The 27,096-nt window shown below is 38.4% G+C and overlaps 1 protein-coding gene across 4 annotated transcripts in view; it reads left to right on the top strand.

Moving 5' to 3' along the window:
• The window catches only part of apaf1 (apoptotic peptidase activating factor 1), a 179,356-nt gene extending 152,549 nt beyond the window's left edge, over positions 1-26,807 (top strand). For 2 of the 4 annotated variants that reach the window (XM_052033698.1, XM_052033700.1), the window contains 2 exons: positions 836-979; positions 25,980-26,807. In XM_052033698.1, the coding sequence (XP_051889658.1) occupies positions 836-979; positions 25,980-26,126 (291 nt within the window). In that variant the 3' untranslated portion in view covers positions 26,127-26,807. The remainder of the gene's footprint in view (positions 1-835; positions 980-25,979) is intronic. The other 2 variants (XM_052033699.1, XM_052033697.1) reach the window with 1 other exon arrangement.
• The last annotated feature ends 289 nt before the right edge of the window (positions 26,808-27,096 follow it).

The raw sequence follows: 27,096 nt of genomic DNA, 5'->3' as shown, positions 1-27,096 counted from the left end.
AGAGGAGCTGCTAACGTTGAGCTGGATGTTATCAACGATCATTGGTGGTTTACACCTGCTGCTGAGGAGTAGCATGCAGATGAGAAAGATACTGGAAGGGTTTAATTGATGTGAGAGTGGGAAGAGAAGCTATTGCAAATAATTCTTTGACAATGACTGGATAAAGAAATATGTATTGTATTTATGAAAGGAATTGGAGTAGATCATTTGATTCAAGGTTGTAGGCTGATCAAGAAGGGCAAGAAGCATTAGTTTACATTTGTCAGTCATGTACCACATTATTTACAACATTGATAGCCTTCTTGGTGCTGTCACAGGAAGAGACAGGAAAAGAGAGCATCAAGAACTGAATATTTTCACAAAGATGAGAATAACTTCATATTGGTTGTAATTTCCTGGCGTTTATACAAGGTCTGCATTATTTCATAAGGGTACCATCTGCAGCAGATACCCAGGATTGCCACCCAGCTGGTAGATGAATATGCATTAATTTAAACCAATTTTAGGTCATTTTAGAGATCTGTGGACCAAAACTGTTGCCAACAATTCCATGCATCTCATGCAGGAATGCACTGTGGCCACTGTTATCTGCCCCATCAATCCCCCACCCATCACCCTGGTCCCCAAATTATCTGCCCCACCCCATCCTCTCGTCCCCTCCAGAACTGAAAGTTTGACATTCTCTCACAGTATATCAAATCATTCAGAACATATTCAATGAAAATGTAGGTTTCTACATTGAAAGGTGTTGAAGTGGAATGAGTGGCAAAGTAGATTATCTCAATTACTCATTACAATTCATTAATATTCAAGGAATTTATTTTTCTTTGAATAGATCTGGAGGGTGAGAGATGGTTCTCTACTTCATATTTGTCCAAATGATGCAGAGATCAAGGATTCCAAACATGGAGGCTGGGTCACAGATCTTCACTTCTCTCCCAACAGCAAAATTTTGGTCTCCACTGGAGGTTACATAAAGGTAGGGGCACATAAAGAGGCAGCTTCTGAAACTCTTTGTGTTAATGATTTTGTAGTACTTCGGAGGTTTTTGTTTGTTCACTTAGCTGTAAGTTAAGCAGAAGACAACTAAATGTTATTTATTTTGAATCAGAAGACTATTAACAGCCTAGATGTGAAGATTTCCTGATTAGCAGATGGTAAGTTCTTAGGCAATTTTAATATTTGGTTTCATAGATACAAATCTGAGAACTGTACTTTTTGAATTACTTAACTGTGATGTATTGTTGCTCATAAATCTATTGAACCTTTTCTATATAAATCTTAATAATGTAATGATCTTCCAGAACCACAAATCCTGCCAATAAGCTCTGGCAGCTTGTTAATGGTTCTTCTGAAGAGCAGTGGTTACTTATGAAATTACTCAGTGAATTAATTCCCAAGCAAATTTGTCAATGCAGTCCATGCCTTTGGCTGCACCAGCATCAACAGTCGATTTTAAACCTTAATCACATCTTTGATAAATTTTAATTTAGTTCTGATGGAAAACTTCCAATTCATATGAAGCAAATCTACAGAAACTACTGATGAATACCTACTCACAGTCATACAATCAGAACTTAGCAATAACAATTCAAAATACTCGAAAGAAATACAAGGAGAAAAGGGATTCAAAATCAATTTAGTCTTTAAATGACTGTCAGAGCTCAACTTGCACTAAATTAAGATGAGTGTCAAATGCTTGGTTCCTTCTAGAGGATGACTCTAGTATGCAGAAAGTTGTGAGGTTCCCTAAACTTCAGAAAGCAGTTACATAAAATCTGAAATTCATATTATGTTAATTGCCTTGCCTAAATCATTAATATATATTGTGAATAGCTGTACCCTGTGGAACCTCATTAGTCACTGCCTGTTACTGGGAAAAGGTCCCACTTATTCATACTCTTTTGTTTCCTATCTGCCAACCAGTTCTGGATTCTGGAACATTTCTGGGAGGTTCTTCTTTCTGAAGACAAAACTGTTCCCCATTATAAATTCCACCATTTTTGACTAACAAGCCTCCATTTGTCTTCACTAATCTTGTTCTCTTCACTTACCTCTGGCCGTTTTAACAGTTTTTATGTTCCCTGTAAGCTGCCGCTCATTCCTCATTCCTCCCTCTTAATTTCCCCCTCCCCCTCTTGGTCCTACTTTGCCGAGTTCTAAATTGTTAACTACCCTCAAGATTGTTGCTTTTTCTGGCTTACTGATGTGTCTCCTCCTTCGATCAAATACTATCCCACGTTTCCCTTGTTAGCTATAGTTGAGCCACCCTTCTTGTTTTGTTTTTGTGCCAGATAGGAATGAACAATTGTTGTGATTCATCCACACACCCCTTTAATGTTTGCCATTGCTGATCCACCCTCAACCCTATAGGTAACTTGCCCCAATCTATCTTAGGAACCCTCGCCTCCTACCATTGATAGCTGAAATATTATCTATTTTGTTGTAATACATTTATTTCAAAGTCCCCCATTTTAAATTATTTGTGTTATCAGAAACTTATTTTTAGGGCTAGATTGTTTGCAGTCACATTAGTTCGATTGAAATTAACACAATTTACACAATTGAAAACATAGTTTGACCTAATGTAACCAAGTGTAAGATTTTCAGGGTATCTTTTTGGCAGATTACTTCAGTAATACCTGAAATTCACATCTGTTCAAGCGATGTTCATTTATTGCAAGGGAAGTGCTGTAAACTGTGCAGCCTGTGAAGTTGAATCACAGACTACAACTTTGGGATTTCCACCTAAAAGGGTTGTGAACAAAACTTCCAAAGTTACTGTTGGTTTCAAGGCATTGTGTCAATTAGTACTAGTAGTACTGCGTTATTACTGTTGCAATATCTGGACCATGGTTTTACAATGTCCCAAACAACCGTCATTCATTAAGTAAAAAATCCCTGATGTTAGGAATGACGTAATTGCGCTTCAGAAGGTGCAGAGGAGAATCACTAGGTTGCCTAGGATGAAATGTTTTTGGTTATGAGGAGATACTTATCGACCGGGTTTACTCTCCTTGGAGCAGAGAAGGCTTAAGGGGAGGGGACTTGATAGAGGATCATGAGGGGCATTGTCGGACAAATATTTCCCCTAGCAGAGGTGTCTATAACTAGAGGGTACAGGTTAAGGGCAAGGTGTAAAAGGTTTAGAGGAGATCTGAAAAATAACTTTTTTACCCAGAGGATGGTTGGAATCTGGAACATGCTGCCTTGGTGAGTGGAGGCAGGTACTCTGACAAAAAGTATCTTAATGAGCATTTGAGTTGCCACAGCATGGAGGACTATGGACTGAGTGCTGCTAAATGGAATTAATGTCGATGGGTACTTGATGGTCAGCAAGGGCAAGGTGAGCTGAAGGGCTGTGGTGTATCATTGTATGACAACTTTCACTTTTGAAACTATGGTTGCCCCCATCCTTGTCTCAATCCATAAAAACACATCCAAGTTTCTGTGTCTTCCTCTAGCCCTATAATCTATCTCCACCCTCTGACTCCATCTTCACTGCTCCTTTGTTTTGGTCTCTTGTGCATCAGCCCTCATCTGGTTCACCATCGGTAGCCTTCCTTTTTATCATCAAAGCTTCATGGTCAGGAATTGACTTGTTGACCATTCTCTTTGCTAAATTCTTTCTCTTTGAAATCTTCTACTTTGACCGCATCTTATTTCTCCTTCAGGCTTCTGTGAAGCATCTTGTGCTATTTTTTATGTGTTAAACGCATGAAGGAAATATAAACTGTTTTCTGAAAGAGATTGTAATTTATTGTCTCTTCATATTTTTCAGTGGGAAGAGTTAAATTTTATTTCTGGTATGAGAAATCTTAAATCTACAATAGACAATTGTAAAACATGGTCCTTTGGGATAATTAATTCTTTGTGGATGGGATATTGTTAATAGACTATTCTTGTCCATTAATCACCTAATTAGCTTTTGAATAAATGCTTCACATTGAGGCAGTCATCCTTTGTAAAGGTCTCAAGCAACCCTGCAGAGTCCATGCTATTTGTGCACAGTGCTTATGTCCTGTTACAATTTTAATTAAGACTTTGTTGGAGTCATGCCTGAGAATTATCCTAACAGTGTTATCATGCTAGTAGTGTGGTCTGGACAAATACTGCGTAATCACCGTTGCGATAGCAACACTCCTGGAAAAATCTGAATAGAAAACATTTGCATGCAAATTTTGATAAGGGAGTTGCAGATTGCCTGTATTTTTTAAATATTCTATTTGTAGTTTTTGAGTAACATTGCCTCTTCAGATGCATATTCACATTTTGTTGCAATTATTTTGGGGGAAAAATGGCAATGCCTTTATTAATGGACATAGGTCTGTGTCACGAACCATATTCTTAAAATTTGCCAAAGTAATCATATTTCACCAGGTTATTCATCTATGAAGGGTACTTACTGGAGCCTAAACGTCCTTTGCAACTGAACCCGTGTCCTTGCACTTTCTAGCAAGACAGTAATTGGAAGCAGGATCAAGAGGTGTTGCATCCATTTCTGTTTTCTCTTTGGATGATCTGGCAATTGGAAATAGCTATGTATATAATCATGGAAATCTACAGCACTGAGAAAAGGCCAATCATCCATCATGCCCTTGTCAGCCACAAAAGGATCAATGTAGGTTCATCCCAGCTTTCAGTCTAAAGTCTTGTAGGTTTCAGCTCTTCAAGGGCTTATTTAATGTGTTAAGGGTTTTTGCCTGCACTACCCTTTCAGGCATGACTTCTTTCCCCAGCTCTTCTCTGATCCTTCTGCTAACCTGAACCCAGCCTATCTCTCCTTAGAGTTAAGATCTTCCACGCCTTGTTATATTCTCGTATCTCTTCTTTGCACCCTCTCAGGCCATCACATCTTTCATGTGGTGTGGTGACCAGATCTGTATATAGCACTTTAGCTGTCACCCAACTGGTGTTTTAAACCATGAATTGCCGCAGTCGTGCACGCTATGGCTTACAGTGAGAAGAAAAGCTTCAAACTCTGCAAAGGCAAAGATGGAGACACAAGAGATTCTGCAGATGCTGGAATCTGGAGCGATAGACATAAAATGCTGGAGGTTAGGCAGCATCTATGGAGGGAAATAGTCATTTCGTGTTGAGACCCTTCATCTGGACTCAGACAAAGATGGTGTTTGATCAAGACAAAGATGGTGTGGTCATTTGGGTGGAGAAGTGGATGAAATGAAACTTAATTCAGAGACATGCATTTGGAGTGGTGCATTGAGGTAAGGGAGTCCACAATTATTCTGAGAGATATGGAGGAACAGAGGGACCTTCGAATGTATTTCCACAGAACCTTAAAGGTAGCAGGACACATTGATAAAGTGATTAAAATAGCATCTGGAATGTTTTCCTTTATGAGCCAAGGCAAAGAATATGAGAGCAGGGAGGTTCTGCTAGAACTGTTTACAAAACTTGTTGGAGCAGAGGCTGAGTAGCACAGGACAGGAAAGATGTGATTACAGAGCAAAGGGTGCAAAGTTGACTTAAAGCAGATATTGCCAGGACTGACAAATTTTGGCTATGAGCCTGTGGAATCGAAGAGATTGAAGGGAAGCTTAACTGAGGTTTATAAACTTATGAGAGGTCTAGATTATATAGCCTGTGGAATCGAAGAGATTGAAGGGAAGCTTAACTGAGGTTTATAAACTTATGAGAGGTCTAGATAGAGTAAATGGGCAGGATATTTGGGGTCAGCAGCGAGTGGAGCTGCCGCCTCACAGCTTCAGCAGCCCTGCTTCAACCCTGACCTCTGGTGCTGTCTGTGTGGAGTCAGCACATTCTCCCTGTGACTGTGTGGGTTTCCTCCAGGTGCTCTGTTTTCTTCCCACATCACAAAGACTGCATGTCGGTAGGTGAATTGGCCACTGTAAGTTTCCCCTTGTGTGTAGGTGAGTGTGGAATCTTGGGGGAGTTTATGGGAAAGTGGGGAGAATGAAATCGGACAAGTGCAATTCCCTTTGCTTTCTCACACTCGGCCTTTTTTTGAATCGTACTTAACACTTTCCTGTGGATCCCATGGCCTTTACTTTCCCGATTAATTTGCCATTTTGGATAATTTTTTTTTTAATTATCATGGCAAAATCCGTGTAGAATACTAAGTACACCTTCCTCAGTGATCCATTTTTCTTCAAAAAAATTCAGCTGATTATCAGACATAACCATCCCTTAACAAATCCATGTATAACTGTCCTTGATTAACCTGAACAGTTTTACCGGTACCTCAGCTGAATGATCCATGTTTACTCTGCCTACCTCTTTCTTCACATTGTTTGTCTTTCATTCCTGTGCCAGCTAAAGGCTATTGGAAGATCTGGTCACACTCTGTTCAGTTTTCTCCCTTACTTTTCTAAAGAGTCTTGGACATATTTAATCTGGGTCAGCCAATTTATTCACTTTTAAAAATGCTGTACCTCTTGTAATGCATCTATGTTTATAACAGCTAATATTTCACACATATCACCTGACTCCTTTTAAAAATGAGATGCGAGTGAGGCTTTTAAAAGTGAGATGATGACAGTTCAAAGTGTGAATGTTCCTGTTAGAGTGAAGGACAAGGCTGGCAGGGCTACAGCAACCTGGATGCTGAAGGATATTGAAGTTCTGGTCAGGAAAAAGGAGGCATGGGTCAGGCAGTTTGGATCAAGCGAATCCCTGGAGGAGCATAGGGGATGCAGGAGTATACTGAAGAAGGAAATCAGAAGGGCAAAAAGGGAGCATGAGATAACTTTGACAGAGAAGATTAGAATCCAAGGATATTTTGTGTATATTAGGGGAAAAAGAGTAACTAGGGAGAGAATAGGGCCTCTCTTAGACCAAAGTGTGTGGAGCTGCAGGAGATAGTCGAGGTCATCAATGAATATTTCTCCGATTTTTACCATGGAGAAAGACATGAAGACTTGGGAACTTCAGTTAGTTAATGAGTATGTCTTGAGGGTGATCTGCATTACAGCAGAGGAGGTGCTGGATGTCTTAAAACATATGAAGATAGAAAAATCTCCGGGGCCTGATCAGATACACTGTGGGAAGCAAGATCAATAAGGCAGGATGGTAGACGTGGTCTATATTGACTTCATTAAGGCCTTTGATAAGGTTCCGCATGGTAGGCTGGTATGGAAGATTAGATTGCATGGGATCCAGGAGTGCCTGGCTAATTGGATACACAATTGGCTTGATGGTAGGAAACAGAGAATGATGGTGGAAGGTTGTTTTACGGACTGGGGGCCTGTGAATAGTGGTGTGCCTCAGGGGTTGTTGCTAGGCCCATTGTTATATGTCATCTATATCAACAATTTGGATGAGAATGTACAAGATGTGGTTAGTAAGTTTGCAGATGACACTAAAATGTTGGATCTTGATTAGCTGTGCAAGCACACCGAGGAATGGCAAATGGAGTTTAATTAAGTGTGAGGTGTTGCATTTTGGGAAGACAGATCAGGGTAGGACTTTCACAGGTCCAGAGGGACCTCGGAGTACAAGTACACGATTCCTGAAAGTGGCATCATAGGTAGACAAGGTGGTGAAGAAGGCTTTTAGCATGCTGGCCTTCATCAGTCAGGGCACTGAGTGTAGAAACTGGGACTTTATATTGCAGTTGTACAAGATGTTGGTGAGGTGGTATTGGAAAGATGCCATTAAGCTGGAAAGAGTGCAAAAAAGATTTACCAAGATGTTGCCAGAACCTGAGGGAGTGAATTATAGAGGTTGAGCAGGTTAGGACTTTATTCATAGGAGAATGAGGGGTGATCTTATAGAGGCGTATAAAGTCATGGTGGCATAGTTGGGGTGAGTGCACACAATCTTTTCCCCAGGGTTGAGGAATCAAGAACTAGAGGGCATAGGTTTAAGGTGAGAGGGAAGAGATTTAATAGGAACCTGAGGGGCAACTTTTTCGCCCAGAGGGTGGTGTATGTATGGAACGAGCTGTCAGAGGAAGTGGTTGAGGCAGGTACATTAACTACATTTAAAAGACACTTGGACATGTACATGAATAGGAAAGGTTGAGAGGGAAATGGGCCAAACTTGGGCAAATGGGACTAGCTTGCATAGGCATCTTGATTGGCATGGACCAGTTGGGCTGAAGGGCCTGTTTCTTTTCTGTATGACTCTATGAAGAGAAAGTAATCATTAAGAAATGTGCATGTCTTCCACCTCCACACTGAAGTTACAGTTTTGCCCCAAAGGCCACTCTTTCCTTTGATATTTTCTTCCCCATATCTAAAATATCTTGGAGTTTGTTTTTATCGGCCACTAGTATTCTTCATGCGGCCTCTTCAGTTTTCCAGCATTGCTGTAAAATTGCACCCCCCCTCCCCCCCCAGCATTCACAGTCTTTCTCCAGTTATCAGTTTCCCCTCTTTGTCTTATCGCACCTTGTATGCTCCTCAGCATTCAGTGAAGAAGGATGTACTTCTAGTTTTGTGAGTTACTTTTTTCTTGTATTGGGCCTGAATCTTCATTATCTACATCAAGCAGCTGTTTAGAGTACAATCACAACTTAGCTCAGTAAAATTTGCCTTGCCCTAATTTAAAATTTTTACTCCTCGTCTATCACCTTTCCATCTGCTAAGGTCAACATAACTGAATTATGATAGTGCCCCCAAAGTGTTCTCCCACTTCCACTCATTCCATTTCCTTAAAACTGTCTAATGCTGCCTCCTCTCTTGGTGGACTTGATTGAGTACTGATTTAAAAAGTTTCCAATCACATTTTAAGAAATTTGCATCTACTGTACCTTCAATATTTTGCTGCTGTCTCATTCGATGTAATAGCAGTGAAATTCCTTACTTTCAGAGCCTTATTATTTTTGCACCTCAGAAACCTGCCCTCATGTTGGTCTTCTGTGACCTTTTGGGGGGCTCAATGGCATACTCCCACCAATATCATAATCCTTTTATATTCCTTACTTATTTCAACCCTATGTATTTATTTATTGATCTTTCTGGCATATTGTATCATCCCTTCTCACAGCTTTAATTGTTTACTTCATCACTATTGCTACAGCCCCTTCATTTTTATAACCTTCCTTTCTAATTTGTGTTAGTACGTTAGTGATAATGAGCAAATGCCTTTTGTGAGTAAATGACCTGAATCTCATCTTGCAATTATTTGTTTTCATTTTAGTACATTAAGTTTACATTATAAAAAAACAAATTAACTTTTAATGGCTTCAAAACCCTGAAAGGATGTTCCTTGGGAGCTGTAATGGTATTATCCACTCAACATTTTTGTTATTGCAAAGACTTTCAGTTCACTTCTTGCCCTTGACTTGTTCAAGCTGTTCATGGAATTAGAATCTTTTCATCTCTACTTTTAAGAATAATGTCAGTGCTAGATTAATATATTACTAGATTATATATTATTTCACAGCTTTTCTGTGTCATTTCAAGTTGACCATAAATTCATAAGGAGTCTGGCATTCAAAGTCAAATTTCATGCTGCTTTTGTCTACACAGAGCCGAGGCATATATAAAATGTGTTGTCAGTATTGTCCAGTGTGATTCATCATTTTCCCAATCTTGTAGAGTTTTTTCACATTTCCCATTAGATTGAGATAACCGTAGACATAACATTGGCAACTGATATTTTTGCCTTTGTGTGTTGATTTATTTCATCAGTGAACTTCAGATCCTTTTGGATCAAAGATTCACTCACATGGTATCATTAATACTGCAGGTACTGGAACACCACTCATCATGAATGAACATTTCCACTTCACTTTCTAAAGATCATCTATCTTCATAAATTAGGTTGTTTGATCTTTAAGAACCGAGTTAGGTGTCTGAAAGGAGAGAAGGAAGTGCATTCTTTAAATGGAAAATTAACTTTGATCTCCCTGAATTGGGCCGGATCGGAAATAGGATAATCCGACTGGCAGGCTGGAAGGTGATTGCCATTGGAGTTTAGTAATCTGGACTGGTTTGATTATTTTTACATAATATAAAAATGATTTGGAGATGGAGAGCTTTTTCTTTCCACTATATTCTGTTTAACTTTTAAACTAGGATGTGCTGGCAAAATGGTGAAAAAGAGCAATGGAATGGGATTGGGGAAAGATGGCAGAGGAAGGCATGAGTTGAAGGAACGACACACCAGTCATGTGGGGATGGGGGGGGAGGTTGTAAAGATGGAGAGAGGAAATATCAATTGAAAATTAAAACTACAGGGTCCACTGAAGGACTTGGTGACCCTGTGAATAGCATGCTGAAGGCATAAAATATGCAGTAGCAGTAAAGGAAGCAAACAGTAGAGGTACAGTATGGGTATTAGGCAGACTAGTGAGCTGACTGATTGTGTGCCTGGTATATTTCATATTTTGTGGAGCAGATTGTTGGCCTGAGTTGTCGTTAAAAGTTGTTTTTTTTAAATATTATAAATTGACATAGGTTTAGAACAAGAAAACACATTCAAACAGAGGATGATGCAATTTGATGCTCTGTGAGACATAAGGCTTGGCTCAAACCATAAAGAATGCAGGTTCCGTTTTTGTAGCCAGAAATAATCTCAAGTAAAGGTAATATTGTGAACAAGAGACAAGTCAGGCTTACTTTCAAGGTGTAAATTTATATTGTGCAAAGTAAGTGCAATTTATTTTCAGTGTTTTCCTCATATTGTTTATTTGTTATGATTTAACACAGCTTGATGATTGCTATTTGTCAAAATGTGTTTTTGTGTGCTCTCTAAGATGACCATATTATTATTACATGGATTATAATAGCACATATTTACATTTTGGATTGTGTAGGCTCCTGCACAGGAACAATTGAAATATTTGCAAGCCTGACTAAGGCTGCTGTACGTGAGAGAGTAACTAAGGCAATCCAAGCTTTTTAAGGTTATGCACTATTGACTCCCAGCTTCAAAATATGAAGTGTTCATTAGATTAAGCAGAGGAGTTAGAGTGCAACTTGCTTTCAGTGAATAGTGCAGGTGCACTTTTGAAATTATGGTTTGCTGCCTGTTTCAGTTCTGGCAAAGCCATGTTAGTCAAGGCGTGTTTTTTATTCTCCTCCTTCGATTTATGCCCATAATTTGGCATGACTGACAAGGGCAGCATTTACTGCTCATCTGTAATCGTCCTTGATGTAAGGAGGTAATAGAAACTCCATGTGAAAGAGAGGAGCTGTTGGAATTGTAGATAACTTCCTTTTTGAATGATCAATATAGTTCCTATAAAATGCATGTGTGTTTGCTCATTTGTTTTTGCAGATTATTTTGTATATAATTAAATAGTTAGGTAGCTTTACTCTGTACATAGTACCAAGCTAAGATTCTGTCTTCCAAGATGATGGGGTAATTGATGGGACATCCCACATGTTCCTAAGTAAGCATTATTGCAATTGATTAATTATTAGACTTTGGCTGTACCAACCCTTGCACAACAAAGAATTAATGGGTCAGGATTGCTGCCTGCAGAATGTTGCTACAATCTCTGCTCACCCGCACACTAAGTATAGACTTAACATTCCACATCTCTTGATGTCACGATCCAAAGTGGTGAGGCTCCTGGACAATGTAATGCAATCAAATGGACAAGCCTAAACAAGCCATGAAATGCTGAAGAAAGTTTGATGGCTTTCTAAGCCATGCCCCCAGTTTTAAACAACTGTCACATCTTTCAAGGGTTTAGATTGTTTTTAATGGTAACATTCAGAATCCTTCAAAACAATTAAAATTAATTAAAAATATTAAACTATTAAAACTTTAAAAGAAATAAAGTTCGCATCAAGCAACCAGCAAGTCAGCAGTCAGCAAGTTCGCATCATTCCCATTTCTCTCTTAATTCCTAGTGGCCCTGCAACTTATTTCCTCTCACGTTTGCAAGATAAAGTAAAAATAATTCAACATAAACAACTGCATTCATGGAAAACATAAAAAGGGAGGTCATTTACCACACTTAAATGATATGCAGAGGGATCTTGGGGTCCAAGTCCATAGCTCCCTGAAAATGACAACACAAGTTGATAGGGCAGTAAAGAAGATGCATGGCATGCTTGCCTTTATTAGTCGAGGCATAGAGTTCAAGAGTCAGGAAGTTACGTTGCAGCTTTAAGCTCTGGGTTGGCCACATCTCAGGTATTGCATTCAATTCTGGCAGTCCCTTTATAAGAAGGATGTGGTGGCTTTGGAGAAGGTGCAGAAGAGGGTTACCAGGATGCTGCCCGGACTAGAGGGCATGTGTTATGAGGAGAGGTTGGACAAACTTGGGTTGTTTTCTCTGGAGCAGCGGAGGCTGAGCGGAGACCTGATCGAAGTTTATAAGATTATGAGAGGCATACAGTAGATAGAGTAGACAGCCGGTATCCTTTTCCTAGGGTCGAAATATCTAATACCATAGGGCATGCATTTAAGGTGAGAGGAGTAAGTTCAAAGGGAATGTGCGGGGCAAGTTTTTTTACACAGAGAGTGATGGGTACCTGGAATGCACTGCCAGGGATGGTAGTGGAGACAAATACCATAGAGTCATTTAAGAGGCTCTTAGATAATGGAGGGATATGGACCTTGTGTAGGCAGAAGGGACTAGTTTGGTTAGGTGTTGAATTACTGGTTTAATTAGTTTGGCACAAATCATGGACCAAAAAAGGGCCTGTACCTGTGCTGTACTGTTCTATATTTCATGATCTAAAAAAGACTTAAATATTTGCATAAGAAGTTTAAATTACACTGAGAAACCCTTGCTGTCCCACGTGGACCTACCCCCAGCATTTCCAAGCAATTTTTCACTCAATATGTACAGAGGGATCTTGGGGTCCAAGTCCATAGCTCCCTGAAAGTGGCTGCACAGGTTGATAGGGTTGTAAAGAAGGCGAATGGCATGCCTGCCTTTATTAGTTGAGGCATCGAGTTCAAGAGTCAGGAAGTTATGTTGCAGCTTTATAAGTTAGGTTGCATTTGGAGTATTGCATTAATTCTGGTCACCCCATTGTAGGAAGGATGTGGAAGCTCTGGAGAGCACGCAGAAGAGGTTTATCAGGATGCTGCCTGGATTAGAGGGCATGTTCTATAAAGAGCAGTTGGACAAACTTGGGTTGTTTTCTCTGGAGCTGCAGAGGCTGAGGGGAGATCTGATTGAGGTTTATAAGATTATGAGAAGCAGAGGTAGACAGCTGATATCTTTTTCCCAGGGTCGAAATGTCTAATTCTAGAGGGCATTCATTTAAGGTGAGGGGGCAAAGTTCAAAGGAGATGTGTGGGGTAAGTTTTTTTTTCCACACAGACTGAAATGCGTTGTCAGGGGTGGTGCTGCAGACAAATGCGATAGAGGCGTTCAAGAGGCTCTTAGATAGGCACGTGGATGTGCAGGAAATGGAGGGATATGGACATTGTGTAGACAGAATAGGTGTTTAATTAGTTCAGCACAACATCGTGGGTCAAAGGGCCTGTTCCTGTGCAGTACTGTTTTATGTTCTATGTGACCTTTGGTGAACAATGATCTACCAATGATATTTGATAGTGAATGGATAATAGTTGTCATGAAACCAGATTTGTGTGCATGAAAACATTATTTAAAAATGATGCTGCACTAATTATTGAAGCCTACAAGAGCCCAAAGTGTTGTATCAATGCAGAACCATGTTGTCATCTTCAATAGATCACAATTTTGGATTTCTTTTTAAAGGGGTGTTATTTGCCACAATATCTCCTGCGTCCAATTCTGATGATCTCTGTCTTCTGTTACTGAAGTTGGTTATATTGAACCTTTTTATATTATCTTGAAAATATGAGAGAGAACAAGTTTCTGGGCTACTAGGAATGAAGAGAGAAGTGGGACTGCTGCAAACCAGAATGGATTGGACAGGCTGAATGTATTTTTTTCTCGCTCTGATGCTTTAAATAGATGATCAGAATATGTTTTATGATGTACATCACATTATGACTCAGCATAGCATTTGTTCGGATACTGTTTCAAAGGAGCATTTGTTTATAGGGTAGTACGTCAGGTGGAATGATTTCCTAAGCTTTTTGTACCCTAGTGAACATTAATGATTGAACTGTTTGCGTTCTCTACTGGTTGTGTCTATTGCAGTAGTTCTTAAATGTGGATTTACCAAAATGTATTTAAGTCTTAATAGGCAGCAACTTTTGAGCATGTGCAGTGATATGATACAGAATGAAGCAGTAATTTGAATTTGATATTATTGTTTCATAAAATGTAAGCTAACTTCTTAAAGCTATATTAGCTTGGAAAGGTACATCTGCATTTCTGTTGAAAGCACAGTTTTACCCTATTTAGGGCCTTGTTCACATACAATTGTGCAGGCTTCACGTATAACCCAGTCCAGAAAGCTTATTGGTAAAGTCTTTGTTTCTTTTATCACATTGTGTAGCAGATTCTTTTAGCTTTTCAAATAAGCCAATACAGGGGACAGCACACAGCAAGATGTATTGTGGACTGACAAGAGAATATTCCATTTCTCTGCACTGTTTTCCCTCAATTTAACAGGCACAATTTTTTCTGTAAAATTGCAAAACCAAGTCACCTCTAATTAATGATTTATATTTAGTATTGCACTGGGACACATAGAAACTAGTTCTCGGTTATAAGTAATGGATGTGAAATTTTTTCAAGCATTCCATGTAGCTTTAAAGACGCAATGTCTCAGTCTTCAAATATGCCTCTTCATAAAAAATTGTAAACTCATTCATTAATTCCTTATCTCTCTGATCTTGACCTTAGTTTTGTTATCATAGTCTTGATGTAGTATAAACATGAAACAACATGAACCAAAATTTTACACAATTGTTTTATCAATGATTGTGTTTCAAGCTGTTAGACATTTTGCTCCAGTCTTTGAGTCTCTTTGAGACTTTATTGTTTTGTTGTATTCTGGTATCTTTGCAGAAGCAAGGCAGAAGGCATAGTCCTGGAAAACAGCTAGAAGTGAACATTGGTATAACCATTTATTTGTATCGTGACTCATCCTGAAATTTAATTCTTACTGCATTTTAGTGTCTTGCCCAAGCAGTTTTTCCTTTATTATGTGAAGGTTATTGATCAGGCAAGCTATTCAACCACAGGGTCACAGCAGCTGTGAGCGTTTCTGTTTTCACCTAATGTGTACCACATCATTTTCAGCAGCAGGAACCCACATTCTGAAAGCCTAAGGAGGCAGCCATACCATTCATGCTTTGGTTCAGAGCCACCTGTTCTGCACCAGGGATTAAACCTGCAACATGAAAGAAAATAATTGTTCATTTCACAGCATCCTAGAGACCCCTGTTTTGAGTCTGTCTCAACCAGTGGCATCAGTTACAAAGAAGGGTTGCTTATGTCTTGCTGTGACTTTATTGTGAGCAGTTTTTTTGGATGATGCAATTGATGCTACTTAGTTGGTACACTTGTATGTCAGTTTGAAGCTATTCAGCCAAGGACCCTTCATTCACCAACTTATTTTTAACTTGTGGTAGTTCTTTATTTGTTGTCACTAATCCCTGCATATAACTATTGCTTGATAAACATTGATTTAATTTTGGGTCTGATACAGAAGTGATGCAAATCAAGGTTTTTTTATTCCCTGAGGCATCTTGAATGATATTTTACCTCCCCAGTTACTGTTATCTAAAATATGGTGAGGTTTAAGAAAGATAAAACATGTAGTTAATAAATAGTGCAAAATCTACTAAGAGCATACAGAGTGCATCCTTCGAAAAGCAGATGCTTTGATATATGGCATTGCTTTAGAAATTACTTTCAGTCTGTTGTAGCCAGTTTTCTCACAGTAAAACCCCGGAAACAGCGGTTGAATATGCAAGCTTCAAAGTTTTGTGCTTTGGGTTGTATGGGATGACAGAACTGACCACACAGGAACAGGTCACTCAGCTCAACTGATTAATGTTGGTGTTTTCCCTAATCATGTCTCCTCCCACTTTAATAATCTTTTCCCTGCCCGTCTCCCAGTCTCTTCTTTCAAATTGGCATTAACTCTGTTTCACTCCTTTAACTGCTCCATGTGATGTTAACAGGTCTGTCCTATGTTTATCCTATCAGTAACTGTCTGATATTTATGTCTCCTGGTCTGGACTCATCCATCAGTGGGAACAATTTCACCATAGCTACCCATCAAATTGCTTGATAATTCTAAAAGTCTCTATCAGGTCTCTTAATCTTCTGTTTTACAGAGGAAGGAGCCATTGCTTGCTCAGTTTTTTAACATTTGCCCCTTCTCAGCTCGAGGTTTCCTTACAAATCTTTCTGCATTTTTTCCAGTCATTCATTATCCTTTATGCAGTACGGAAAGCACATTTGCTTGCAATATTCAATGTGGTATAACCAGGTTATGTTAAATATTTGGGGTGGGGACTTATTGGGCTCGACTTGCTAGCCACCCGAGCTTGTCAGTCACTTGACCTTGGGGCATGTTCTTACTTGCAACAAGTCCCTTGTCTTCCCTTGTCTTAAGTCTTTTGCTGGGAGTGTGGCTTCCAGTGTAATGTAGGGGCTTTCTAATGTAAGTGGCATATCCTGCTTCCTGGATTCCCAAGAGCGCTGATGAGGATCTATCTCCAGGCTCGCTGGCTGTCATATATCCAAAAACAAGCACCATTGAATTAGAGTGTTATTAAGAAATCTAAAGTTATAAAATAAAATTAAAATGGAAAACACTTGCATGTGATTAAATCAATTAAGTACATTTAAATAAACTGAATTGAATAGGAAAGGACATTAGCTTACGCTTACTTTTCTCTCCAGAGTCATTTCTTGGTTTCACAGGCCCATTGGACTTGTGCCGGGCTCAGTGGGCAGATATCTCAGCCTGGAGAATTTGAAGAGTCTGTACTGCCCTGCTGGTTTCCCTGAGCCTCCACCCAGCTATGTGCGAAAGCCACTAGATCTGAACTGATCTGTGAGATTTCAAAGCAGAAGATTGGGGTTCCTGCTTGCTTTTTATTTCTGTTACTTGGGAAATTAACTCCCAATACTTTCTTTTCAAACTTATGGCATTATCAGGTTTCGAATTTTGATCTTTGTGTTTTATATTACACACACCAAGACTGTTTAGTCCTCATTCAGTTTCTTTGTTTCCAGGGAATGAGTAGTTTCCCTATTCCTGTGTGTTTTGTTTAAGGTCAGAATATCTGTAATCGATGTAAAGATTATGAGGCATAAATATTTATGAATGATCATTATATGATTTTTTAAAATACATACTTTGTGTTTATAGCTTATTTCAGTCATTAAGTTTTATAAGATTTCCTTCATTTGCAAGAAAGCAAGTAAATTTAGTTTGAAGTATAAATTACACATGATCATAAATGCCATCTTAAAATAAATAGACTTGAATGATTCTCAGTCTTCAAGCCATAATTGCAATTGCAGGCCAGGGGATAAATATGAAAATGATTTCTAAGTGTGAATAAGTTATTTGGTTTCCATTTTGTGAAAATACCTTATTCCTTTTAATTTTATGTCTGATCTAGTGCATCTACTCCTCATAAAGCTGATACTAAAATCTAGGCATTTTCAGATTCTTTATGCTTTTCCAATTTTGTTGTTTCATAACTATATACATTTTAGTAATATACAAGCACAAAGTTGTTGTACGTCTCATTGTAAAGGAGAGGCAAGCCAGTGCCCAGTATTGTTGGTCTGCAACCAAATTAGCCATTTATTAGCCAAGTGATTGTTTAGTACGAAATAAACCAGTAATGAAGGGGACAGATAAAGTGAGTATAGAGGTATAACACAGCTCATGAACTTAAATGCTACTAATTATTGCTTTTGTTCTTTTCTTTCTGTGTCACCGATGAAACATATCTTATCTCTTTGAGTAATATTGCAAACTTTCTAAGTCACTTCATACAATCAATGCCTTTGTCTTTTGATTTTTAAACATCGATATTTTTCACATTCAATATAATGTTTGAATATTATGCTTCCAATTTCACAGATGTTACAGTAGTCTTCACTAAGCCTGGAATCTACTCAGAAAGTGTATAAAAAGACCTGACGTGAACATATCAGCCTTTTAAAACTTATGTATTGATTATTTTTCTCTAGAGATGCAAGAGGCATATCAATCAATTCTATGATAGCTCGTGTAATCTTCCATGCCTTTAGCGATATGCTTAAATCAATTTTTGTCTTGTGGTTTGGTAGTTGTGAATGTTGCTAATCTACTGATTTCATCCATTTTTCAGTCCACAGTTTAAGACCCATCACTTTAAGAGATTGCCTGCTGTAAAATGTCTCACATTGGAGCTATTTCCTGTAGTTGCCAGAAAGGAACGCGTCAGAACAAGTTCAATGGCACTTTTTATGGCAATTCTTAGTTTTGTCAAGTTCACGACAATATAAGGAGACTGTCAGCCTGGCAAATGCTGTCAATCAAGAAATATTGCTTTTGTTAGCATGGGTTCACTGCTCATACGTTACTGTTAGGAAGGGAATAATGTGACTTATTTGCATGTACTGTACATCTGTTGCTAGTGAGAACATTTTCAAGAAGATAAGATTTGCTATAGTTAAAGTAATGTCACAATACCTAGTTTCTCCATCCCATTTTAAAAAGTTAGTTCTAGTATTTTTAAAGGAAGTTCTATAACATATTCTAAAAATTCTACATCAGCATGCACTTTCTATGTTCATCTAATTTTCACATTTCCTGGAATTTCCCTGCAATAACTTCTGTTGGCCACATTTCCGATGGAAATTGCCAATGTAAACATGTCACACTGTTATTTTGGTCTCTCCCCAGTGGTAGAGCTACAGTACCTCAATTTTGCATCCAGCAAAACTTTAAAGAACTGTACTCCACTTCTCAGATTAACGTATCATACTAAAGGAACTGAATAATAAATGAGAACATTACATAAAAATTAAAACTGATAGAATGATATTAAAATGGGGTCAGAAGTATTTTAGCATCGCCCCTTTTTCAATTGAAGTAAAAACATTGGCTTGACTCTTCAGTGCCATGGACAATTGTATTGAAAATTTTAACAGCTGAAATGCTTTTTAGCCATTTTACAGTTGAAAGGTATATGCTAAATGCATAATAAAGCTTCATAATATAAGTGTTATACTGTTATGCTATGTATGAAGAAAGCTGTTAGAAATAGGTTACGAATATGGAACCTGCTGACAGTTACCTTCTCTGGTTCAATGGCATTAGTCATTCCAGTAAGTGATTCTCATGCTCCAAAGTTGACTTACCTTGTCGAGTATCTACTTGTATTGCAGTGCAATCCATTAATTTGTAATGTAGTATCCCTTCTGATATATATCTATAATATTCAAACAACAATTTTTTTTACATGGCCAAAATACTGCAAACTGTGAAGTGCAGACATCAGTTAGACAGCACCTGAAGGAAGGGAAAGAAAGCATGCAAGAAGAGGGGAAAAAAGAGGAACAAAATGTTAATGTCTGTGCTAGGTTGGAAGCATCTTTTGACTTGTACAGCGGTAGCCTACTTAGCACCACTTCACAGAGTACTGATGCATTAATACATGAAAAAAAGAATGAAACTGTCAGAAATCACCAGCTTATCAGCTGGATGAATGTGGCCGTATTGTTCACATTTGCTCACCACTAATAATTCATTTTGTCTAATACTGGCTGGATATATGTACGGAATGACAGGGACCTTAGAAGTGTTAATATACAGAGAGATTTTGGGGTGCGAGTTCATAGCTCCTTGAAAATGGCAATGCAGTTAAATAGGATGGTGAAGAAGGCATTCAGCTCATTTGCCTTCATAGTTCAAGGCATTGAGTGGAAGAGTTGGGACATCATGTTGCAGCTGTACAAAACATTGGTTAGACCATACGTAGAATATGGTGTGGAGTTCTGGTCACCATATCAGAGAAAGGATGTGGAAGCACTTAGAATGAGTGCAGAAGTGATTCATTAAGATGTTGCCTGGAATGGAGAGCTTTAATTACAAGCAGAGACTGGATAAGCTGTGATTGTTCTCACTGGAGCGCAGGAAGATGAAGTTTCTAAAATTACAAGTGGCGTAGATAATAGGGGTAAGAATAGGGAGTCTAAAACTAGAGGAAGTATGATGAAGGTAAAGGGGAAATACTTAAACGATATCTGAGGGGCAAGATTCCGCCCCCCCCCCCACACACACACACACACACACACAAAGAAGGTGGTTAGTATATGGAACAAACTACCAGGGGAGGTGATAGAGGCAGGTATAAACACAGAGCAAAATGATCACTACTGGAGCCAATTCGATTAACACTTTTATTCTCAGGAACAGATCCCAAGTGGTAACTGAGGCAGTAGTTTCAGTTTATCCTGCATTTGATGTGACTTCCCCATGAGAAGAACAAACCCTGCAGTCCTGAAGGTCACTGACCTGAAAAAGAAACTCTGTTTGTCTCTCTGCTAATACTGTTTGGCCTGCCTACCATTTCCAGAATTTTCTGTTTTATTTTAGATCAAAAGTCCATGTTGCAGGACACTTCTTTTCTCTGCACATGTGTTAATTGTCTGATGTGTCAATTCTCTGTCCCATTCCTACTCTGACCTTGGTGCCCTCTTCCTTTTGCACTGTTCCATGAAGCTCGGCAAAGTTTTGAGGCATATTACAGCCCTTCCACTGATAAAAGTCATTAATTGAAATGTTCATGTCTTTCTGTGAAAATGCTGCTTGATCTACTGTGCAACAGTGATCAAATTTTAATCTGTATTTCCCATCCCTGCTGTCCTGCAAATGTAACCTCGGTGGCAGAAACACTGAATAGGACATCAGTATTAAATCCAGACAAAATAATTCAAAATCATCTTAAATATGATTTACATGATATATAAAAGAAGCCGCAGCATTAAAGACAAATTGAAATCTATAGACTGGGTCAACATGGAGCATACATCAAGGGATCAACTTTCAGAGGCATCAGGAACTGAGATTGAGGTTTCCAAATTGTCTTTTAACTTGCCTGCTTTAAACTAAAGGATTCAGACTTTAAAAGTATAAGGTAGACTTGTAATAATGCATCCACTTTGTAACATTGAAAGACTGGCCCTCAGTTAAGCAGGATGCAGTTACAACATGATATTTTAATGTCTAATATAGTATTTACGGACTCAATTATGATGAGTCACTATTGTAGAAGATTTCAAAATTTTGTGGAAAAATTTGTAAGGGTCTCTAAATAACCCAGTTGACCCTCTAAAGAAGCTATAGTAAAACTGAAATTTGATGTAGTCAAGTTCAGTAAGGTCATCAAAATGATCTACACAAAGTTGACTCACCTTGTCTAGTATCTACTTGTACTGCAGTGTAATCCATTGACTGTAACATTGTACCTCTTCTGATATAAATAAAATGTGGTATTTTGTGGTAAGGGTTGCCCTGTTACAACAGAGTCAACAGTGCTTCCTCCTGCAAGAGAATATTAGTAATTTTCAGAAAAAAAGTGAGGTTTTAGAAAAGAATATCAAACATTATTGAAGAAAGTGAAAATTGAAACACTAAGTTCCCTACAGCTATATTTCCAAACGTAAAATAAATTCAGATGCCCATACAGCAGATCAAATACTTAGAAGAGATCGCAAAAGCCAGGAATTTCAGATCAGATAGTCTATCAGTGCTGGTGAAGCAACAAAGCACTTTTTATCGTACAAGTTCAGTTTTCAGCATAAGAGTAAAGAAGGCGGGGCGATAGATGTTGTCTATATGGACTTTAGCAAGGAATTTGACAAGAGCCTGCATCGTCGGCTGGTCCAGAAGGTTAAAGCATATGGGACCCAAGGCAAGTTGATAAATTAGATCCAAAATCGGTGATAAAAGGCAGAAGGTGGTGGTGAAAGGATGCTTTTCCCATTGGAAGTCTGTTATCAGTGGTGTACAGCAGGGGTCAGTGTTCGGATCCTTGTTCTTTGCAATAAATAAAGTAATGACTTGGATGTGAATGTTGTAGGTATGATTAGTAAGCTTGTGGATGACATGAAAGGGTAGTGATGTAGATAATGAGGAAGGTTGTCTACTGCTACAGCAGGATATAGATCAGATAGTTGGCTGGAACAATGGCAGATTGAATTTCATTTAAAGTGTGAGGTGATGCATTTTTGAAGTCAAATGGGGTAGGATCTATACAGTAAACGGTAGGGTACGAAGGAACATTGCTGAACAGAGGGACCTTGGGGTTCAAGACTATAGTTCCCTGAAAGTGACAACACAGGCAGATGGGATGGTGAAGAAGGCTTATGGTATTCTTGCCTTCATAGGTTGGGGCAGAGATTATTAAAGGTTAGGTATGCAGTTCTGGTTGTCACACTGTAGGAAGGATACAGTTGTGTTGGAGAGAGTGGGCTTGTTTTCCTTACAATGAGGGAGGCTGAGTGGTGACCTGATAGACATATATTAAATTATAAGAGGCATAAATGGCGTAGATGGTCAAATCTTTTCCAATGGTAGGGGTGTCAGAAATAAGGGGGCAGTAGATATAAGGTGAGAGGAATGAGTTTTAAAAGGGATATGAAGGAAATTTTTTTTTACACAGAGAGTGGTTAACAACTGGAATTCACTGCTAAAGGAGATGATGGAATCAGATGCAATCAGTATGTTTAAGAGACATCTATTCAGGCACTTAAGCAGGCAAGGAATAGAAGAATACAGACCTAAAGCGAGCAAATGGTTTTACTGTAAATGGGCAAAAAGGTCACCCTGAATGTGATGGGCCAAAGGGCCCATTTCTGTCCTGTACAACTCCCTGACTCTGTAAGCAAGAAAGAACAGTTGAGCAGAGATAGCAGCAATTGCCTGTATCATAGGGTACAGGAAGTTGGATGAAGTTGCCAAATCTAATCTGAAAACATTGAAACAACACCTAAAATCCCATATAGTTATAAACAATTGGGATTATCTGGTATTTATAGCAACGGTAATCCATTTTATATGGTAGGCTTGCACTCTAATTTTGTGTGGTCAAAACTACCTCCTTTAATTTAGTTGTTTAGAGTTTCATCTGTAGAATTCTACAAAATTCAATCCAAGTGGTCTAAAAGAATACAGATGACCCGTGTCATAGTTCAAGTTACCAAAGTTCATCCTTACAGAATTTACAAATCACTACCCAAAAATCTGAGATATAGAATAAAGTTCACTCTCACGGAATTGATGTGAAAAAAGTTAATAAATAAACAATGTTTTTTCAACTCATTTCTTGACACTTGCACAAATGATGTGGTTTTGTGTAATGGAAAATCGCGACAGAGGCTTTTTTTTTGTAGGAATGAGTGTCCTCCCACCCCTGTAACGCAGAGGTTGCCTGTACTATGGGAAAGGTCCAATAGAATGTTATTATTTGGGATACAGTAATACATTAATTGTTGCATGATAATAGATCTTGAGGTCCAGGAAGTGTACTGAAATGATCCCTTAACTGGCCCATAGCTTGCTTTCATTTTCCGTGTTTCATTTCTGATGTTCTTTTCATACCACGGTTGTTTCTGCTGACACTGACTTTAGTCAAGAGAAAGCACAGTAGTCAGCAAAGAAATCTTTTGGTCACGTTTTAACTGGAAGATTTTGATATATTGCAATAATTAATGGATTTTAGTAATGTTTGAGTTTAAATATTTCTTGCAGACAGTGCAGTTTCTTAATTTGTTAAATTATGATGATTACTGATCCCTCTGGCTTTTCCAGATGTTGGAATAATACTGAAAAGGTGTTTCATAGGGAGGGTGAAACCTCTCTCAATATGTCTCCCATTCTGTGGTCAGCATGTTAATGTATTTCAGTACAAGGTAACCGATGATGAATAACTGGCCAAGCGTTTGCCATCAGGAAAAATCTTTAAGATCTACTAAGTATGTTGGTTCCACACCGCAGGCAATGTTTTCCTTTTGAAACCCCATTCAGCTAAATAGGAAATTTCACTCAAATATTAATGCATCAATTGGAACACAATATGTGACAACGACCATTGTAGAAAACTGTACAGCTGAAATAACCCGAGGTTTGAGTTTCTAGAAATAATGGCTAAGTTTCTGAGTTTTGACAGATTCAGTTTGGCATATTTTTTGATGAGCTACTTAGGCTATTCTGACATGTAGAGCAGTTAGTTTTTCCTCTGAGAGGATGATTCTGTCTTCTCTGGATAAATGATATTTAGATTGAAGGAGTCTGTCCTTATAGAACATTAATGTTAATGCGGTTCAGTAGGTCTGACTAACTTATGACATCAATTATGCTGCAGTTCTCTCCTATACTAAAGAGGCTGTAAATTTTGAAAAATCCATCATGGAAAGGGACGGCATTAAAGGTGTCACACTTGATTTTGCTAGTGTTAAGAATGTCTAAGTCATTTTATGAAAACAGAAAGCGTTAGAACCGAAAGGTTCAATCAGTTTACTGATCTTGTGATGAGGGGTCTCATTGCTCTAACATTAACTTGTTTCTCATTCCACAGAAGCTCCCTGACTTTATTTCAGATTTGTAACATCTGCAGTTTTTGGATTTCCAATAAAGCTCAGTTGTTGGAATTAAATTGATTGTAATTTGAAGCTGTATCAGCTACCTTTGTGGCATTTCTATACTCATTACAGTTATGCAAGTTACAAAATAAGGTAATGAGAACCATGACTAATTTGAAATACCGATCACTGGACAGGAAGCTAACATTCCTATTACTTGCTGGAACTCAGTAGTCTTTGATTAGATCAGGCAGTTATAAATAATGACAGTGAAAAAGGCACTTCATAATTAACCCATTTTGTTATCCTTTAAAATAAAAGGAATCTTAAAATCTCTGGTATTTGCAATTTTGCATAACTGGCCTTTTTCTAAATTGTGAAATTGACACACAGGTTCCCTTTTTTTGAAGCAGTTTATAATGTAATAACGTTACACACAGTTTGCTTCTGGACTCTGCATCAAGTATTCCCTCGTCAGGTCTGATATGATCAGTTTAAGGCCAAAACTGTATCTAATCTGCACCAGCATTATCCTTCGGCCGGAACCTTGAGAATACCCATCTCACTGTCCGAATGAGATCGGCAACTCAGTAAGAAATTGTTCTAAATTAATGTACAGGCATTCAGAAGTGAACAGAAATTGACAACAGTTATTTGGATTTGCAAACCTCTGCTGAAACCTACTTCTCAATTCACAATCATTCCATTCTGTAATCAGACACATATTTGAACAGTTAAAGGGAAGTATTGATACTCACTCAGCCATCCCGACCTCTGAATTAGGAAGGATGATTCAGATATCAATGAAGACACAAGAGAGACTGCAGATCCTGGAAAAATGGCACAACACGCACAAAATGCTGGAGCAACTCAGCAGGCAAGGCAGCATCTGCGGAGGGAAATGAACAGTCGACGTTTCGGGCCGAGATCCTTCACCCAGGTTTCATCCTACCAATGACATCCCCCTCTCCCACCCTCCCTGTAGCTTTACAAGCTTCTTTTGTCTCCTGCTCAGTTCTGAGAAGGGTCTGTAGTTCTCTTCCCACAGATGCAGCCTGACTTGCTGAGTATTTCCAGCATTTTCTGTTGCGGATTAGAGTATGTGTTCCTGTGTATACTGTTGGCAAGGCCAACATTTATTGCCTGTCCCTAAATTGTACCTTGAAATGAGTGTTTTGTTAGACAACTTTCTGGGTTGATGAGTCGCATCATGAGGAAAGATCGAGTCAATTAGGCCCATATTTTCTGAACTTTAAATATATATTTTGAGGGAACTTGACAGGGTATGTGCTGTAAGGATGTTTACTTTGGCATGTTAACATATTGAGATTCTTAAAACCTAACGGTGAACCTTTGTTTTTGGCAAGTGGCTACAAATGAAGTTAGTTTTCTTCTTGCTTCATGGTGCACTATGGACTGCCAACTGCACAGGGAGATGTAAGACCATTATGGTCTGTAGAATTTAGCCTTTTACCTCAGTTTGTCAATGTCAGAGAGAGATTGACTTCAAAATGGACAAAAATTTTCCAGTTTAGATAGGTGGAGATAGCATTGGATGATAGTAATGAATAGTAAAATCTACAATAACATTTTTCTTTTACAGTGGTGGGATATGAATACTGGAGAATCTCTACAGACATTCTACACTAATGGGACAAACTTGAAGTCCATACATGTTTCATCTGACTTCAAGACCTTTGTGACTATTGACAATATTGGAATCCTCTACATCTTGAAAATGATAACCTGAAACTCTTACTCTGAAGAAACAAAATAACAGCTTTTGTGGTTTCTGCTGGGAGGGTTTACATCCATTGCACTCAAAATGCTTTCTTTGAACCTTTGGGCAAAGCAAGCTATGGACTATGAACCATTTTATATAAATTTTCTAATTTTTTTTCATATTGAATAAATTGCTACTGAGCCATGGAAATTTGTTGGCGATTTCAGCTACACAGGAACTAAGAGTGCCACATGCAAGAACAGTGTGTGATAATATTTTCTGTTATTCACACCTCCTGCATCCAATGACTCCACTGCTGGTATTTTATTGCTTTGAGACTCTGTGGCAGAACACATTAAAGATTTGAAGCACAGTGAGCAGTTCACTGAGGTTTAAAGTACGTGACTGGTTTACAAAGATCTAGACTACCTGATCAGTTTGCAATATGTGTTTGGTACTGTTTAAAAAAAACACTCACTAGCTTCTTTACTGCTTATGATTGCAGCTTTTCATTTGGTAAGAAAGATTGTTCTGTTTGATACCTTAAAATTTGTTCACAGGATTTCAGGAACAGTGTTCAGAGAGTGTTATAATCAGAGCGGAGTAGGATTCTTATTTGAAGAATCTCGATTCTAAAAATGTTCAGTTCTCTGCTTCTACTAGTTCTTATTTTCATAATTCATTCAATTAAAATTTTCATGACTATTTAAAATATTTATGTTTTCTGTGTGAAAAGTATTACAGGGCACACTTTCTATTACGCTTTTATATTTTTTCTGGAGTAATATTGACCTTCAAGATGCCTACCTCAGTATTGTTTAGGTTACATAGCATTTTTGTGCATTAGTACATTAAATCATATGATGATGATGTGACTTCCAAATCCAGTGTTAACCTAAACTGGGGAATCTGGGTGAACAGGACATTAGAGGAAGACTGGAGTTTGAGCCTACACATCAAGCATTTCAACTTCCCAGTTGCACCATAATGATTGACA

The sequence above is a fragment of the Pristis pectinata genome, chromosome 19 (genome assembly GCF_009764475.1).
Source record: "Pristis pectinata isolate sPriPec2 chromosome 19, sPriPec2.1.pri, whole genome shotgun sequence".
In the NCBI taxonomy this organism is placed as follows: domain Eukaryota; kingdom Metazoa; phylum Chordata; class Chondrichthyes; order Rhinopristiformes; family Pristidae; genus Pristis; species Pristis pectinata.
Note: the sequence above shows the minus strand (reverse complement) of the source record. Positions and strands in the feature narration are given on the sequence as shown.